The 17,647-nt window shown below is 50.1% G+C and overlaps 1 protein-coding gene across 21 annotated transcripts in view; it reads left to right on the plus strand.

Annotated features, from left to right (window-relative positions):
• The window catches only part of Trak1 (trafficking kinesin protein 1), a 154,904-nt gene that overhangs the window by 97,219 nt on the left and 40,038 nt on the right, over nt 1-17,647 (plus strand). Inside the window, exon 1 of one of the 21 annotated variants that reach the window (XM_039081646.2) lies at nt 2,910-4,382. The exons of 18 other annotated variants lie outside the window; for them this stretch is intronic. In XM_039081646.2, the coding sequence (XP_038937574.1) occupies nt 4,130-4,382 (253 nt within the window). In that variant the 5' untranslated portion in view covers nt 2,910-4,129. Of the gene's footprint in view, nt 1-2,909; nt 4,383-17,647 lie in introns of those variants that run through there. 2 more of the 21 variants (XM_063265661.1, XM_063265660.1) reach the window with 2 other exon arrangements.

The raw sequence follows: 17,647 nt of genomic DNA on the forward strand, positions 1-17,647 counted from the left end.
TTTTGAATCAAGCTTCCGCCCTGCTACAATGCTGTAAGAGGTTCTGCTTTTCAGAAGCCACCTGGCTTCCTTGGTGATTGGTGGGTTCCCGGATACTCTGTGACTCTTGAGAAAGCCATCCATTTCATCCCCACTGTCCCATCAGTTTAGAGAGCTTGGGTTCCAGTGGGTGGATTGGCCATGTCCCTGAGCCATCCTAGAGGTTGGGGGAGGAGGGTGTGTGGTGTCTGGACCCCGTGAAGCCAGTGGCTCAGTGGCCGCCTGGAGAGGCACAGGAGACTGGTTCTTAACTGGTGTCCAGCAGGGTGCCCTTACTTCACATTCTCAGAGGAGTCACTTGGCTCTAGGCATCCTGATGGATCCTCTCCAAGAGCAAGGGAGATAGGAGAGGGGATGGCTCATTGCCCCGGATTGATTGCCAATTGATATTGACTGCCATTGCCATCTGAGTAAGTGGAGAACAAGATCTCCGACCTTTTTACCTTTGATCCTGGGACAAGCGGCGGGTTCTAAATCCCACTGAAGATATAGCAAAGTAAAATAAAGGGATCTGGGGCCTAGGAATGGCCTGTTTAGCTCCCCTACAGATGCTGGCTTCCAGTCACCGTTTTCCTTCCTTCTTGTGTGTGCACTGGGCACACGTGGGCCACAGTGCCCTTGTGGAAGTCCAAGGGCAGCTTTGGGGAACTGGTTCTCCTTCCACTGTGGTGTAGCTCCTGGGGATTGGATTTGGGTTGCCAACCTTGTGAGTTTTTCTCCTTACTGAGCTTCCCCCTTCTCCTCTGCAGTTTCTAACTAGTTGGGTTCTTCCCGGCTTTAGGCGGGTTGGCCTGGACATAGCATTTTCTTTGGTTATGTGGCTCTCCCAAACAGCAGATCATTAGACACTTGCCTTTTCTGTCCTTATCAGTTGGCCTTTGAATCAATACTGAGGGAAGCTTAATGATAATAGCAAAAGTTGAGTCAAGCGTTTTGACAAAATATGAAATCATCGTTTATGCCAGAGGTCCTGACTCTGCGTGATGGACAGTTGCACTGAAGATGGCGGGGGGAGGGTGTCTGCAACTCAGAGCAATGAGGAATGATCCCGCCCCCTATCCCCATCCTCCACCTCCACCCCCAGCCCTCGCCCCAGACTACAAGTGAAGTTTTGAAGCAGCTGTGTTCCCTCCTGATCTCTGATTGCCAGGAGAGCCTCCCCTGGTGCTGGTTACTGTGCCCATCTCCCACCTCAGTTCCAGATGTTTGGCCTTGATCGATCATACCGAGTAAGACATTAAAGGGTGTGGGGAGGGTCTCAGGGCAGGAGCTAATCACAAGAAGAGCCAGAGGAGGCTCATTGTTCAGGGACTTAGAGTAATTTTCAGCCCCCATCAACACAGTGCACACAGCATTTTTAGCCTCTTCAGGATCCATCCACATGTACCCAGAATTCACAGTCTAAACCCTGAGCCAAACAGCGTTAGTTACTTTCATTGGGTAAAGTGTTGTTAGTAGGTTTTGGGGGATTTTTTTTGGACAGGTTCTCTTGTAGCTCAGGCTGACCTAAACTTGCTTTATAGTCAAGAAAGACCTTGAATTTTTGGTCCTCCTGCCTCCACCTACAGAGGGCTAAGATTACAGTGTAAATGTCATAGGTGAGGTCACCAGGAAACGACCCTTCATAATGGGCCAACAGTGCTCTGTGCAAACAAGTGACTTCTGGACGCCAGAGCATGGCAGTCGGACTGATGAAACAGACCCAGGCAAGAGGAGGATGAGTCCTGTCAGCTCACTCCCAGGAGGGCCAGAGGGCAGCACCTCTGTGGAGAGGGAAGGACAGGTGTGTCAAGTCAGCCTGTGGGGAATCTGGATGAAAACATTCAGGGGATTTTGGTTCCTTTTCTGTAAATACAGCGCGTCCAGAGAAACGCACAGAGCCACTGCTTAGTTCTGGGGAGGCCAGTTGTGCCTTTTAGAGCTTTCATAAGTGACAGTACAGGAGCTTTTATTTTTTGTAGTCTTGTCTGAACCCACTTTAAGTAATCCTCCTGTGTCACCCCGCCGAGTGCTGGGGTTGCTGACGTGAACCACACCTGGCTTTCGGGGAAAGATTTTTAACTGTGATATCCTAAGTTTGTGTGTGTGTGTGTGTGTGTGTGTGTGTGTGTGTGTGTGTGTGTGTAGATGTGTGTGGGTAGATGTGTGACTTAGACAGCATTGTTAAAGACACCCTCAATTTAAACCCAGAGATGACCATGAATAACTCATTGATCAGTGAAATCGTTTGGGATTTTTCTGATGGAGTGAAACGAGCCTTTGTTGTCCTGTATCTTCTGTGTACTGTGTCTTGCACATCCAGCGGTCCAGATACTCGGTGATGAGTCACGCTTTAGGTGGGGAGTTTCCCCCGCCCCGTACGTCCTTCCCACACTTTGGAGTAACCAACCAGTCTTCTCATCTGGAAAAGCCCGGATACCCTGGCTCACTATCTCTTAAAGTTAATCAGTAAGCACGATTCGATAATGTTTGTTAGGATTAAGTATGTTTCTTACTGAGTGTGTGTGTGTTTGAGATACGACCTTGTTGTGTAACCCAGGTTGGCCTTAAACTCCTCGGTGCTGGGAATCTAGGCGTGTGCTACCACGCCTGACTTGTATGCGTAATTTTTCAAAAAAATTTGAAATTCTAATCTCGAAATCTGCCTGTGATTTTTCTGCGACAGCGCCTTTTCCAAACGCAGTCTTAATGTGTTAAAGCAGAGCAATCATTTCGACGTTCTAAAATTTTAACCGAAGTATAATCTGCTCCTAGTTGGAATTTTTTAAGTAAAGTCTTTATCCTTCTGTGGCATCCTAATGGGCACTCATACATGGCTTTATCCTAGCCTTTTTTTTTTTTTTTAAAGATTTACTTGTTTATTATATATAAGTACACTGTAGCTGTCTTCAGACACACCAGAAGAGGGCATCAGATCCCATCACAGATGGTTGTGAGCCACCATGTGGTTGCTGGGATTTGAACTCAGGACCTCTGGAAGAGCACTCAGTGCTCTTAACCACTGATCCATCCCTCCAGCCCTATCCTAGTCTTTATGAAGGTAGCAGCTCAGTGTGGCAGACTGTTTCAGGTAACTAAGGAGGATCCCCAGTCCTCGGCCTCCACCTTACACAGAGCTCTTTAGATCTTGCTCTCTCCTCCTGGCTACCCGGCAGAGGCAACAGCCAGAGAAGATAGAAGAGGCCAGCAGGTGTAGATTTGCATGCAGCTGGGAGAAGGCTGGGGCCTGGGGACCACAGAACGGGCTGTGATGCTCCAGCTGTAGTGCTTGGTCAGGGCCACCTCCCAGAGAATCTGGTAGGAGCACAGTGACAGGCGAAAGTCAAGCAAAGCAGGGAATGGTTGTCAAGGTACACCGTAAACTGTGGTTCCTCCTTGGGGTACCATTGTAAGCTATTAGGCATTCAGCTTTCCCCTCGTCTTGTTCTAGCAGTGAGAGAAACCTTTCTGGATTTGTAGACACGGCTCGAAGGGGGAGCGTGGGGTTTCTAAAACTCAGAATAATGAGGAAAATACGTGCCACTTGTTATGCCAAGGAGGTCTGGGTGGTGATATTTAGTCAGGGGATGGTTCCTGAACATCCTTCATTTGCGAGAAGTCAGGATTCCTGCTCCCCAGGTCCCTACAGTCCTTGGCCCCGCACAGTCTCCTCAGATTCCTGCACGCACACCCACAGGAAGTCTCTCAGCTCTGAGGTGTTGAGCAATGCTTTCCTGGGCAACTCCTCCAGCACCAGCCTCAGCTCCTTCCTACAGACAGGTGCACCTGCTTGAGGCGTGGCTGGTGTTTTCCTTTGCAGTTGCTATGAAACTTTCAGGACGCTACCATTCCCGTTCCTCTCAAGGGGGGAGAAAGGCCATGAGCACACCTCCCGGCACCATACTTTCCCGCCTGGCTCCCCTCTGTGTCCAAGGCATTTGGCGGAGTGCTGCCATTCCATCAGGTGCTCTGCCCGCCCGTGCTCCGCCTCCAGGGTCCAGTGAGCCACCCTGTCCTTCCTTCTCTGAGTGGTGCTAGGCGGGTGGCCCTATGCACACCCGTCCACTCCTGCTGAGCCAGGGCATGTCTGCAACCCTGGCTGGAGCCCAGCATGTGCGCTTTGGGCCCGGATGGCTCCTCTGGGCAGGTGGCCAAAGGCTCTCCCAAGGACAGTCCCTTAGGACAATGTTTCAGATTTGGGGTGACTTCAACAATGTCTCTGAGAGACGTGGGAGGGGAAGAGGAATGTTTTGAATACAACTGCCAGGATGAAGAGACGGCGGCTACCCCTGAGCAGCATGGTACCCTGGACATCTTGGCGGCCACCCAGGAGCAGGGCGATCCGGTGGACATCTTGGAGGATGGTAAATGCTACACTTTACCCCCTACTTGAGCCTTTTCCTGTTAGTGTCTAGCCAGGCAAGATTGGCTACTGATGTTGCCATATTCTTTTACTTTTTAAATAAGTTCTTAAAGGAACTGATGTGCCAAGGGCTTGATGTCCAAGTAAGGCTCCTGCCTAGGTAAAGCAACACCCCAGGGCTCCTAGAGCATCTCAGAATCCCTTTCTAGCTTCCCCAGCCTCCCCAGAATCCATAGCTCTGACTTTTGCCCACTAGGATCTCCTCAGCTCGTTTTGATTGCAAAAGCGTTAAGCAGTGTGTGTGGTTTTGCATCCGTACGCTTTTGTCTTTGAAGTCCCCCCCGCCCCCCCAGCCCAGTTCACAAAATCTGGATCCCCTTTTGCCTTTGTGATATCCCGGCACTGGCTTAAAGAGTTGGAGTTGTCTGGTAACTAAACGGTCTTTAGTAAGTTGATGGCTACACATTTTCTCCCAAGTCGAGTGAATCAGATTTCAACCACTCATTTCAAATGTGGATTTTGTTTTCTTTTTGGGAGACAGAGTCTTGTCTTTGTAGTTCAGGCTATCCTGGGATTGTTCACCATTCTGCTTCAGCCTCCTGAGTCCTGAGATTACAGGCTGTGCTGTCCCACCCAGATGGGATTTTTTTTAAACTTTGAAGTACTTGAGAGATATCTCAGGGTAACATAGTAACCACCTGAGTGTAGGAGGGCTGAGTCTGAGCATTCTGGGATGGGGAAGACAGGTTTCCTGCAGTTTGCTCAAGCACTGATGCGAGTTAACTCTAGCCAGGCAAGCCTGAGAAAGATGGTTTTGGAAGTGAGGCAGGGGCTACAGCAGTTCCCTTGAGCCTGTGAGTGAGAGCTGTCAAATGCCTCGGAAGGCTCTGTTCTCATGGCTCGGGCTAACTTTCCAGAAGTACCAAAACCGCCCCAAGAGCTCAAGGTTTTTTCTTTTGAAGTTAGTGTCCTGAAGGTGCTGTTGCTATGTCCTCCCTGGAGAGCTGCTGCAAGCTTTTGGTCACAGAGAAGGGTAGTGGGGCAGCCAGAGGACTAAGGACTCCAGGGAGTCCTGGAGCTTGTCTACTGTCTCACCAGATGTGGAGACAGTGGGAGGGAAGGCACAGTGGACTGACAGGGGTGGCGTTGGGGGAGGAATGCCAGGCTGACGGGTGGGAGTGTGGGGTTGGGAGGAGGATGACAGTCAGGTGTTTAGATTCTGACGGAGTCAGCAGTTGTCAGGTCCCTGGGTCCCGATCAGGAGAAGGATCAGGAGAAGGCATGGTCTGTGCCATGGAACTAGGTCCAGCCCAGACAGCACTGGCTCTTTTTCCTGTCCTTTAAAACTCCCTGCTCCGGCGTTGCCCAGGAGCTGATTCAGAAACACGGGCACTGCCCAAGAGCCTATGAGCCTGAATCTGCATTTTAGCAAGAGTCGAAATGGTGTGCGTACATCAAAATATCACTTTCAAGAACAAGAAGGTGATTTTTTTTCAAAGCCATGATCCATGTGGTTCTTTTTTTTTTTTTTTTTTTTTTTGGTTCTTTTTTTTTTCGGAGCTGGGGACCGAACCCAGGGCCTTGCGCTTCCTAGGTAAGCGCTCTACCACTGAGCTGAATCCCCAGCCCCAATCCATGTGGTTCTAAATTGAAGGTCATGCAGGACTCTGGAGTAGTGCCAGATGCCCTCAAGGTGGAGGACAGGTGCATGGAACACACATGCAATAGACACACATGCACATTCATACACACACACACACACACACACACACACAGTTAGTTATGTGTGCACACACCCACCTTCACAAGTGAAGGCACCTACATGGATGTGCACACATACACACAGGCATACATGTATAAATACACATGCCTACACAGATGCTCGCATACATACACGTACACAAGCTATCTCTCTTTCTCTGCCCACATTGATATTTTTCAGTTGACGTTGCTAACTCAGATGATCATGGGACACTTGTTCTGTGCCAGGAACCATTTCAAGTACTTTATGTAGATTTTTTTAATATAAAGATGTATTATTTGTTTCTGTTTTTGAGGCAGCATGTCACTGTGTAGCCCAGCTTGTCCCAGAACTTGCTTTGTAGACCAGGCTGACCTTGAACTCACAGAGATCCGTCTCCCTCTGCCTCTTGAGTAGTGGGATTAAAGGTGTGGGCCACCACATCCAACTTTAAAGATTTATTTTTATTCTGGGGTTCCTTTCTCGTTTTGGGGTGTGTGTGTGTGTGTGTGTGTGTGTGTCTGTCTGTCTGTCTGTCTGTCTATACACATGTGATTACCGTGACCACAGAAGTCAGAAAAGAATATTATATCCCCTGCAGCTGGAGTTAGAGACAACTGTGAGCCACTTATGTGGGTTCTGGGAACTCAGGCCCTCTGCGAGATTGGCAAGCACTCCTAACCACTGAACCATCCTTCCAGCTCTCTGTGGATTCGTATATTAAGCCCTTACAAGAACCCTGTGGGGCTAAGTATGCTGTAGTTTGCATCTGGGGTTTATAGGAGGGATGACACAGAGTGTGTAAGAAGTCCCACCGAGCAGAACAGCTCTCTGCACCCACCTGTGCAGCTGGCTAGCTGCCTCTCCATTCCAAGCATCTTCCAGGCCTGTCTAAGGCATGAACATCCTTGGCCCTACCCCAGACCTCATACTCCTGCTCAGAACATAGAGGCTTAGTGTGCAGGAGGGTGTTGCAGTGCAGTGTTTCAGTGCATCTGATACGTTCATGGCAAAGAAAAAAAATCCAAGGTTGAGATAGACATCCCCATTTTACAGTCAAAACACTAGATGCTCAAACCAGGTTGGCCCCATCCTAGGGGTTCCCCAACTATTAACCTGGGGTGAAGGATCCTGCCTGTGTTTACAGCTGAGAGACCCTGAGGGGGATGATACAAGGTTTTCTCCTTCTTTCTAAGTCCCAGTGACAAACCAAAGTTCCATTGCCCCAGAGTTCACCCTGGGACACCAGTTAGTGTTCTGTGAGCACAGATGAGGGTCATTGACTACAAGCATGAATGACCCCAGAGCTGCCACACTGGAAGTTCTGTACCCAGTATGGATAGTAGCTGTGCCATGGCCGCACAGGAGGAGCCGCATTCTCATGTCCTCCCCAGCCAGTTTACTCTAGCCCCTCCCTGAGACCACAAGGCTACATGCCATTAGGACAGAATGGCATACAGCTGATAGAACAGGGGCTTGCCAGTCATGTGAGGGTCCCGGGCCCCGCTCCACCTCCTTCTGTGAGGGAGCGTTAGCAGTCAGCTCCTATGTGGCGATGTCTTGTAAACAGGCTCAGCTGAGCTCCTGAAGATGGAGTCTGTCTGTCTGGGAGGATAGTGCTGTACCACAGACCCCAATGAGGCCAATCTGGCAGGGCCTCGTGAGTCCTTTGGCTGCACACCCTAACCCTTCCCCAGACCATTCTAGGCCCTTGTAGATCCTATGCTCATTCTACCTCCGTGACTCGGGCCGCTAGGAAGCTGCAGCAGGCGCAGGCGAATAGCCAGTGCTGTGTGGTCTGCTCAGATGATCTCTGCTGTACCAACGCCCCCGCCCCACACCCCTATCCTCTCCCAGGATGACATCAAGCAGAGCTGAACAGTGTGAAGGAGGTGTTAGCCTCTCCACGCCTGGGAATCACACTGGTATGAGGAAGGACGAGTGGGAGGAACAGAGGCTGTCGTGTGTTGCTTGGGAGGCCTCACGCTTTCTCAAGGAAATACCTGCGCCTTCACCTCTTCAAGCCTGGCCTCCTCTCCAGGCCTGTCCCCGGTTGCAGAATGCGTTGTGAAAGTTTAGGCAGGTGCCTACCAGGATTGCTCAGAAACCAGGATTTGCAAAGAGTATACAGCATGGGCCAGAGTGAACGTAACCACCCCAATATCGAGATATTCCAAAGAGACACTGGGGCCCTTCTTACGGGTCTAGACTATAGGCCCCGAGAAGTGGGGGTTTCCTCAGAGTCTCATGGGGAGAAGGAAAGGGTAGACGCCTTGTGCCGGTCAGACGAAGGAGGTTGATAGTGCGTCAGACCACCAGGGAGACTGGCTTTGGGACGGCAATGGTAGTAAACCGAGGTACCTTGACCTTGGGCGCTGAGCTAAGGCATGCCTCTTGCTCCCTGTTTAAGTCTCAACCTCATGTCAGAACTCTGAAGGTGGATTCAGAGGTCACTGGACCCTTTTAGTTTTCTCCCCAGTGTGGCCCTTTGATTATGGCCTTTTTCTCTGCTGTTTGCTGTTTCTTGTTTGTCTAACAGACCTACTGAGGACATGTAGCTTGGAGGACCTTGGTGTAAGAGTGTGTTGAGGTCCAGGCTCTGACACTAACAGCTCTGGTTCTGACAGGTTCAGGGTCCCCGAGGCAACAGCATATGCATCCTGCTATCCCCGTAGGGGCCCCCTGCATCAGAGAACGGGCAGTACCAACTGCTTGTGGGAAGTTAAGGTGGGAAGACACGGCAGCTACTCCCGAAACCCAGAGCCCAGTGGAGAACCTTGAGCTAGCTCCCATGTCAGTGTCCAGGACGGTGTCTGCTGGCTAGCCACAGTCTCCAGCCGAGCCCCTAGAGGAGCCTGGGAGGTGGTATAAAGTGATCATTTTCTTCCAGTTCAAAGGGACTCTTCGGCTCCAAAGTGGGATGGCTTGCCCCCACAGAGAATGGGTGGGTCTGTGCGCAGAGCTGAGAAGCCTTGGGTCCCACTGGCTGTGGAATATAACACTGTGTGGACAGCAGGATGCACGAGTGCTGCTTGGACTTCACTGTACAGTCACAGACGAGAAACAAACTAACCCTGGTTTATCAGAACCATTGTGGGGCAGCGGTCACCCCCAAGGCTGGCCCTGTGTGTGCAGAGGTCATCCATGGTCTCTGTATTCAGGTCCTTGGGCAGATCCATCCACCTCTGGATTCTGGGTCCCACCTCACTCCCCAGTAGAATCTTTGTCTGGCACTGCCTGCCTGCCAGCCGCTCCGTGCCCTGCTAATGTACGTGTGTCTTAACTTTTCAACTAGGTCAGGAATTCCTTGAGGGGTCCATCTATTTGTTCAAAAGAAGTTCGTGGGGAAAACAGGTCAGCTCCCACCACCCCATAATAGCTCTAAAGACATTGGGATGGGCTCCTCTCCTAGGCTGGGTATCAGCTATGAAGGAGAGGGTATATACACTTGGCCAAGTGCCAGGACCATGGTGCAGTCCCAGGAGTGAGCAATTCGATTACCTCCTCAGTAAAAGTCTTGGGAATAAGTGGCCACCATAGGTCAACACCTAGAGTTCCAGTCTGGGGTGAGGTCTGTGATTACTGCGTTAAGTCCACAGTTACACCTCACCTGTCCTTGAGCTAGAAACTTGGCCTCGATCTCTTGTTTGATTTGTTATATGGAACTCCTGTTTGCCTTGCAGGCTTGATCTGGCTGTAAGTGGAAGACTGTTTTATAGAGTGCCCAGGTAGCATGTTGTTAATCTTAGCAATGGTCAGCTTCTATTTTTCTCTGCCGTGTGTGTGTGTGTGTGTGTGTGTGTAGAGGCCAGAAATCAACATCAAGTATCTTTATCGATCAGTTTTCATGTATTTTTTGGGACAGGGTCTCTCCATGATCCTGGAGCTCACTGATTTGCCAGGACCGTCCATCCATCGACACTCATACCTCCCCCCATCTCTATCCCCATCCAGCACGAGGACTACCCAGCTTTTCACCTGGTTTCTGGGGGACCAGACTCACGTCCTCATGCTTGCCTGGCAAGCTTTGCTCATTAAGTCATGTGCCCAGCCCCCTCCTGTGACTTTAGTGACTTGCCTGGTACCCTCAGCCTCTTGGCCTACCAGGATGAGGGAGGCGAGTCGTTAGTCACATGCTTCAGAACTGACGATGCTTGTGAGCTGCTCTTGCCATCTTCTCTCCACTTGGTCACCACCCAGATATGGTCAGGGCTGCTGATGTGGTGAACCTGGCTCTAGGCTAGCCTCCGCCACTGTGCTGCTATTTTAGGGACATAGCGTGCCTTTGTCTGGAAGCCAGCAGACCAGAAGCTCCTATGGTGTGGAAGGAGTGTCCACTGCGTCCTGCTTGCTAAGGTCCCAGGTCTCTGTTTTGACACTATACCTTCCCAGCCACCTCCCCCTCTCCATTTCTTGTCAGCTTGTTTGCAGGAAGCTTCAGGGCCAGGTGAGGGGACCCAGTTGCCTTTTAGGGTGGTGACATGTTCACCCGTCTCTGGAGCACTGGGTAGTGATGGACTGTTCTTTGCAAGCAGAAAGATCTCTCCAGTTTTCTTCTGGGTATCACTGTGTCTGGCACAGGGTGAAACTGCCTGCTGGTTCCTTTGCTGTTGCTCCCTGCCTGGCAACACCATTGTAGCCGGGACAAGGCTTAGTCAGGGCTGAGGGAACCAAAAAATGTCATTGCTACATTGCTATAAGGAAGTGGTAGGGATATGGTGTGGTTTGGTGGCCCTCATTTGCATGTATTTGGTTACCGAAAATACCGGGATGTCATTTACATTCTATAAAATTCGTCCATTGTTCCCGGGGCGTTTCACGATTTGTATGAAGGCTCTGAATTGTGCAACCCTTCCTGTAATTCACACTAAGAATCTCATGAATGTTTACACTCAGCCTCAGTCCTAAGCAAATGTTAATTCACTTTGTATATGAGTAGAATCCTAGAACAAAGCAACATTTTGTGTCTTTTTTCCCCCCAAGGATAAGGATTTTGCGGTTTGTTTATGTTGTGGTATGTATTCGCTCCACATTCCTTTTTATGTCTAAGCAGTATTCCACCGTATGGATACACTGCGCTTTGTTCCTTCAACAGTTAATGTAAATTGTTTCTACCCTTTGCCTGTAAAGATTGCTGTGAACATTCACGCTCAAGTTTAGGCAGAGCAGGTCTTCATTTCCCACCAGTTGATACTTAGGATGCTCAAAAGGCTCTGTGACCTTAGGTACTCTATCTACCCTTCTTAGAGCCTCGGTTTCCCTGGCAACCCGTTCAGCTTACTCAGCCCTGCCTCTCTGTGGGGTTGTTCCTGTTCAGCATTCACAATGTAACGATATGTTGCCTGTTGCTGGATATGTTGCCTTTGGTTCTTTGCCAAATCTTCTTGGTCCATTTTACAGACGTGGGCAGGAGAAGAGAGACTAGGGTGTCGGGTGCCCAGAGGGACTTCCTTCTTGCTGGGCTGTGGAAAGAGCAGGAAATTCCCAGATGGAGGTGTGAGAGAAAGACACTCTTCCCAGAGGAAGTAGCAGGTGCAGAGGCCAGGCAGACACGGGGAAAGCGAACAGCACCAGGCATGTCTGACCCTGGTGGGGAGTGGGCATGATCACCTGGCAAGGAGGCGGACAGCTGCCTTCTCAGAGGAGGATGGACCTGGGTGTTCTATTTCTGGAGGCTGCCTGTTGCAGGAAGTGGCAGAGCTGGATCCATTTTAAAGCAGGACACGAACATGTTAAATCAAAGGTATGCAGACAAGCTTTACGAGATGTTTGTTCTGTGAGTCCTGGAAACCAAGTCTGTGCAGTGAGTGACTCAACCAGGATTTGATAGGGAACCTTTAGGCTGTGGCTCACAGGTTCTGGGCCTCCACCCACCGCTCTTGTGAACAGGGCAGACTGTAGGATTTATTACCCTTGCTTCCTGTAGATCAAAGGCCAGACTGTAGTGATGCTTCACATCCTGACACCTGCTGTTGCCTCCACAGTTCACGTCCAGGGTACGTGTCCGCTTATTCAGCATACTTACAAATATTTTCTTACGTGGATACATTTGTGTGTGCGTGTGCACACTCCTTGGCATGGGTGTGCAGGTCAGGGACAACATCCTGGAATTGGTTCTCTCCTTCCACCGACGTGTGTCATGGGGATTGAGCTCAAGTCATCAGTTTGGCATCCAGTGTCTACCCACTGAGCCATCTTTGCTGGCTGGCCTGAACTTTTTATAATGCAAGTTATAAAAGATTAAACTCATGTTTGTAAGAAGTGGATAATGAGGTACAGGTGACGAGAGAAAAAACTCCTGGGGGTGGGGGGCAGTTAGAACCTTTTATTTCTTTCTTGGTTTTTCAAGACAGGGTTTCTCTGTGTAGCCCTGGTTGTCTGGAACGCCCTCCTTAGACTAGGCTAGCCTCAAACTCAGAGATCTGCCAGCTTCTGCCTCGTGAGTGTTTGGGATTAAAGGCGTGTGCCGCCGCCGCCGCCGCCGCCGCCACCACCACCACCACCACCACCACCACCACCACCACCACCACCACCACCTGACTTCAGAGCCTGGCTTTTAAAGCACACTTTGTTGAAAGCCTGCTTTAAGTGGCCTGAGCATAAGGCAGTGTCCAGGCAGCCATTCCTGCAGACCCTGGATGGCCTTGTCCCTGGAAGTCGGCTGCATGGCCTTTGAGTTATGAGGAAGTGTCGTTTTCTTGAGGGCAAGGAACATCTTTGTATACACACACCCACAAGTGCACACATACATATGTACGTGCACATGTATGCAGGTCTGTAAGATAACCGATTCGTGTATTCATGCCCAAAACCCATGAAGACACAGGATGCTGACGCTGACCAGGAAGGGTGTTTTCAGAGCCCGACTAAGAAGTGACAGTAGGTATGTATTTATTCCACCAAAATGGATGAAGGGTATGGTCTCCCGACCCTAAGACAGCTGAGCAGGCCACAGTGTCAAGGAACTTACAAGCCTGATAATGTTGGGTATGGTGACATGGGGTCACTCAGGAAGAGCAGGTGGCAGCCATGGAGCTGCGGCATTCCTCACTGCCTGCCCCACCCTCAGTGTACCTCCTCTCTGCTCTCTCGGCCCAGCACCCTGACTTTCTACTGTCTGCTCTAGCCTTTGCCAGTCGAATCTAGTTTATATCCCTCCTCATTCCTCCCACTCCTGCCAGTCTGACCCAATGACCCAAGCACCATTGCTTCCTTCCCTAGTAGGGTTTGTTTGGGCCCTCAGCCAAGGTCACTCCTGATTGGCTTCGAGTCCCATGCACACAGGTGCTTGGGAAGTTTGGTGGGGAGCTGGGGTCTGCCAGTATATATTAACAAAATTATCTGGGGTGTGGTTTAATTTGCATAAATATTGCACCTTGATTTTGGATCCGTGCACCACTCAGAACCTCAGCTTAGTGCCCAGGTATCCCTCTCTCTGGTCAGGCAGCCCGGGGTTATTCCCCAAGAAGAAAGTCTTGGTCCCTTCCAGCCTCTCAGAGTGGAATCTCCCAAACTGCAGTGCAGCCCAGCCAGCTCCAGGAGGGTGTCTCTGTCACCAGGCCTCCTGTGACTCTGGCAGTGGTGTTCAGAGCTCACTCTACAGTGCTGTGACTGTCCCAAAGCCATGGTTTCACTGGCAGCTTATCTTGCTACTGATCTGGCCGGGGATTGGGGGGTGGGGCGGGGTGATTGTTTTTGTTGTCTGTATCCCAGGCAGAAGGAAGAGCCTACGTTCTATACTCTGTCCTATCTCACAGTGTCCCCATTGGAGGACTTCGTTTACTGTCACCCAGGAAGGAGTCCTCTGGGAGACTCTAGCAGGTTTAACATACACCACCAGGCTTGCTGTGTGCATCATAGCCAGTCGTCACACACTGGGCCAGAATTCGAGATACAAACCACACTCGGATACTATCCTGTGAAAACCCTCTAGTGGTTTTCTATAGGCCCACCATACAAGTCGGGATCCTTAGCTTTTGGGAACAGGTCTCACTACGTAGGTCTGGCTAACCTGCTCACTGGCTTCTCTGGTGCGTGCTTCTAGGCCTAACTAAAATTCCCAGCTCTTTGAAGGGCTTTGAACCCTTAGACCCTTCAAGTTGCTCCTCTCTGAAGTGTCTCCTGCATTGACCTATTTCCCATGAACCCCAAGCCGTGTGTGAGGCTGGTGCGGGATGACCACATCTCTTAGAGTCAGGGGTGGTGCGGAAGGTTGAGGGTGTGCCCTGTGGACCTGCTCTCTGAGGCAGGATGCATTTAATGTCTTTGTTAGCATATGAGCCATCGTTTTTCTTGTATTAATGAATACAGAGATTTGTAGCTGCCCCTTTACTTTCTCTCTGGACACATTTTTGGGGTGTGTTTGATAGCGTGGCGCATAGCCGAGCTCTGTGGTAGAAAGCTAAACATGAAAAGGCGGAATCTTGTTTACTTACCTTATAGTTTCAAGGCAAGTTTGTTCCTTTCTCACTCTCCTAACCCCTCACCTTTTGGAGGCGGGAACTAAGACCCAGCAGTTAAGAAGCTCACCAGTGGCCTGGGTTCCCACCCCCACCTTCTGTGAAAACCTCTCCAAGGTCAAGGAGCTCTCTTCTCTGTTGTGTCCACCTGGCCTTGCTCTGCCCTTTATGGTGCCCTGCCCTGTTTGAGTTCAGGAGCCAGACTGGCGAGGTTCAGGTCCTACAGTGCAGTGTCAATCTCTTTGATCTGCGACATGCGTTATGTGGGAAAATTATCCTGTGCTGTTGAGGCTCACATGAAGCAGGCTGCCCAGCCCACTCCAGACCTAAGAGTGTTTGTGCCAAGCATCCTCCAAGGCCCCTCATCTGGGGATGAGTTGAGCCTCAGCTCTGTGACAGGGAGAGAAGAGGAAAACTAAATAGCCCAAGAGCTATCGCTTTGTGTCCTTGCAGACAGCTAGAAGGTGAGCCATTCCTAACCGATGCTGCTGTCATTAGGCCCGTGATATGAATATATGCCTGTAAGTGGGAATAGAGAGGCCACAGTTCAGCCACGGGAAGATCATCGGTGGAGAGAAGCTGGGTCAGGAACTCCAGCTGTACCTCAGCTTCCCCAGGTGTTTTCTGCGGGCGTCGTAAGCGCCCGGTTCGATGCGGGCTTGTGCACTTCAGCTGGGTGTATACTCCCTAAACTCAGCCCTGCAGAACCAAATCATGACTCTTGCGGATCTTCTCCAAGCTACGCATCAGGCCCCCGAGGTGCCCTGTGCACCGGGTCCCGTTCTCTGTGTAGAAGTGCCACCCTGCAGGTTTGCTGGGAAAGAGACTCTCCAGGTTAGCTGCTGCCTTGCGGAGTCTGTCAGACCTTGAGGGTTGCAGCTCCCCAGCTGGGCCTGATTTTCTGATTTGTGAAAAGGTGTGAGTAGCCACCACTCTGAAGTGCTCTGAGGATCCCGTGAGCTGCGTGTGGTTGGTGACTGACCTCAGTGAGCATGCTCGACGGAGGGCTTCAGAGCAGCCTGGATCAACCGCTGCGTGATGTTCAGATGAGGTCAGCATCTTCCTGTGCCCCATAAGATGCATCTACGTCATCTGTTAACTAAGAGACGGCTGCTGCTGCTGTTGCTGCTAATTCACCTTAGAGGTCAGCTCAGAGAGATCTCGTTGACTTATATTAGTCAACCGAATATCCTGAAAAATATTCTAAATAGTTTCCCTCGCTAGTGTAGTGTCGTGATAGGTATTTTTAGAATCATTTTTAAAGCACAAACAAAATTAAAGTCTGTGATGCTATCCAAATGTTTATATTTTTGTGGTTGCTTTAGTCTTTTTTTCTTTCTGTTTACTATTAGTGTATACGGGTGTGTATGTGTGTGTGTATATATATATATGTATATACATATCCCCTTAAATTATGATGGTATATATATTTAAAAGCATACATACTGAAATACTTCTTCACGTAATCCTTGCTTAGAGCAAGCAGTTTTTTGTTTTTTTGTTTTTTTTAACCTGGATAGTTGGACTCAGGCAATAGTCCTGTGTCTTGCGGAATGTCCTTACACCCTGGAGCCCCTAGTGCAGTTTTCCATCTTGAGAACATGAAGGGTGCTTGCCAGTGCCTGGTGACAGTGTGGGCTTGAGAAAATACTGGAAGGACTGCTGACTCTACCATCAGTATTCTAAAGCTTACTGCAGTGACTTCTTAGGGACCCCTTGTAGGGACCCTGTATGTGGATGCATTAGCCTGCAGAGGGGACAGTCAGTAGGCACACAGAGGAGAGGAGTACACACAGAGGAGTATAAATGAAACCAGAGAGAAGCTGAGCCAGCATTCAGTTTTGACACATGACATTTCTATAGAATAAAGCCATTTCCAGGTTCGAGTCAGGGACACAGAGGGATCCATGTTATTTGTTAAGACCGCACGTCACCATCTGTCTGTGGTTTCAGGAGCACTGCAGAGATCTGGGCTTGGTTTTTTCTTGCCTCTGCCTCCCTCCTGCTGGGATTGCACCATACATGGTTCATACGATACTGGGGAAGGAACCAGTGCGTCGTGCATTCCGGGCAAGCTCTGTTAGCTGATGTGTCCTATCCCAGAATTTCTAAATCGTGTTACCTCTGATGAGCGCAGGGCTGGAGTAAGAGCCCGGAGCCTTTCATCTGTGTGGAACCTCACAGTTGCTCAGGAGAAACACAAATGCTGGGAGAAGCACAGCAGTCTTCACAGAGACACTTGACCTTGAGCTACTGAACTGTGCAGAGCATTCAAGCTGGATTCCAGGGACAGCAAATTAGACTACCCCTTCCTTATACATCTCCCTGCTATTCCCTTGCCGGCCGACATAAAGGCAAGGAGGAAGGTTAGAGAGCCAGGTGGTGTCAGCTGCCAGAAGGCAGAGGTCCCCTGTGGGGGAAACGGTGGCCATGGAAGGGGAGGAGGCGGAGGACAAGCTCTTGCTTCCAGGTTTCTGGTGCTTCAGATTGAAAACCAGATTTCAGGCTCTGCCTGAGCTAGGAAATCATTCCAGGAGATCAGGTTTCCCTGAGCTCATCGGTAGGATCAGCTCTGCTTTCGAACTGAAATATTTATAGACTGCCAAATTCCAGTGACCGCTCTGTAGCAAGGCTCCGGGTGTGACTTGGTGAGAGCCTTTGAGCCCCAGGTGCCTCTCATCACCTGTTTGCGGTCATGGGTCATTATGGCAGCTCTCACTGTCAATAGAATTATTCTCCAGCGTTGTGTTACATAGCATCGCTGTGAAGTTGTGTGTGTGAGCGCAGGTATGCGTGCATGTAGGGGATGCTTATGGAGGTCAGGGGTCAGCTTCCAGTGCCATTCCTCAGGCACCGGTTTCCATCCCTTCAGTGTGGGGTTTACAAACTCACCCCACCATGCCTGCATGCTTTTTCATGTGGGTTTTGGGGTAGAACTTGGGTCCTTCCCTTTGCTGCTTTACTAACTGGAAAGTGTCCACTCTTACAATACTTTATTTAACCCAAAGTGACAGGTTTCAAAAAATAATTTCTCATCGGCTCTAAAACCACAGGAAGTAAAACAAA

The sequence above is a fragment of the Rattus norvegicus genome, chromosome 8 (genome assembly GCF_036323735.1).
Source record: "Rattus norvegicus strain BN/NHsdMcwi chromosome 8, GRCr8, whole genome shotgun sequence".
Taxonomy (NCBI): domain Eukaryota; kingdom Metazoa; phylum Chordata; class Mammalia; order Rodentia; family Muridae; genus Rattus; species Rattus norvegicus.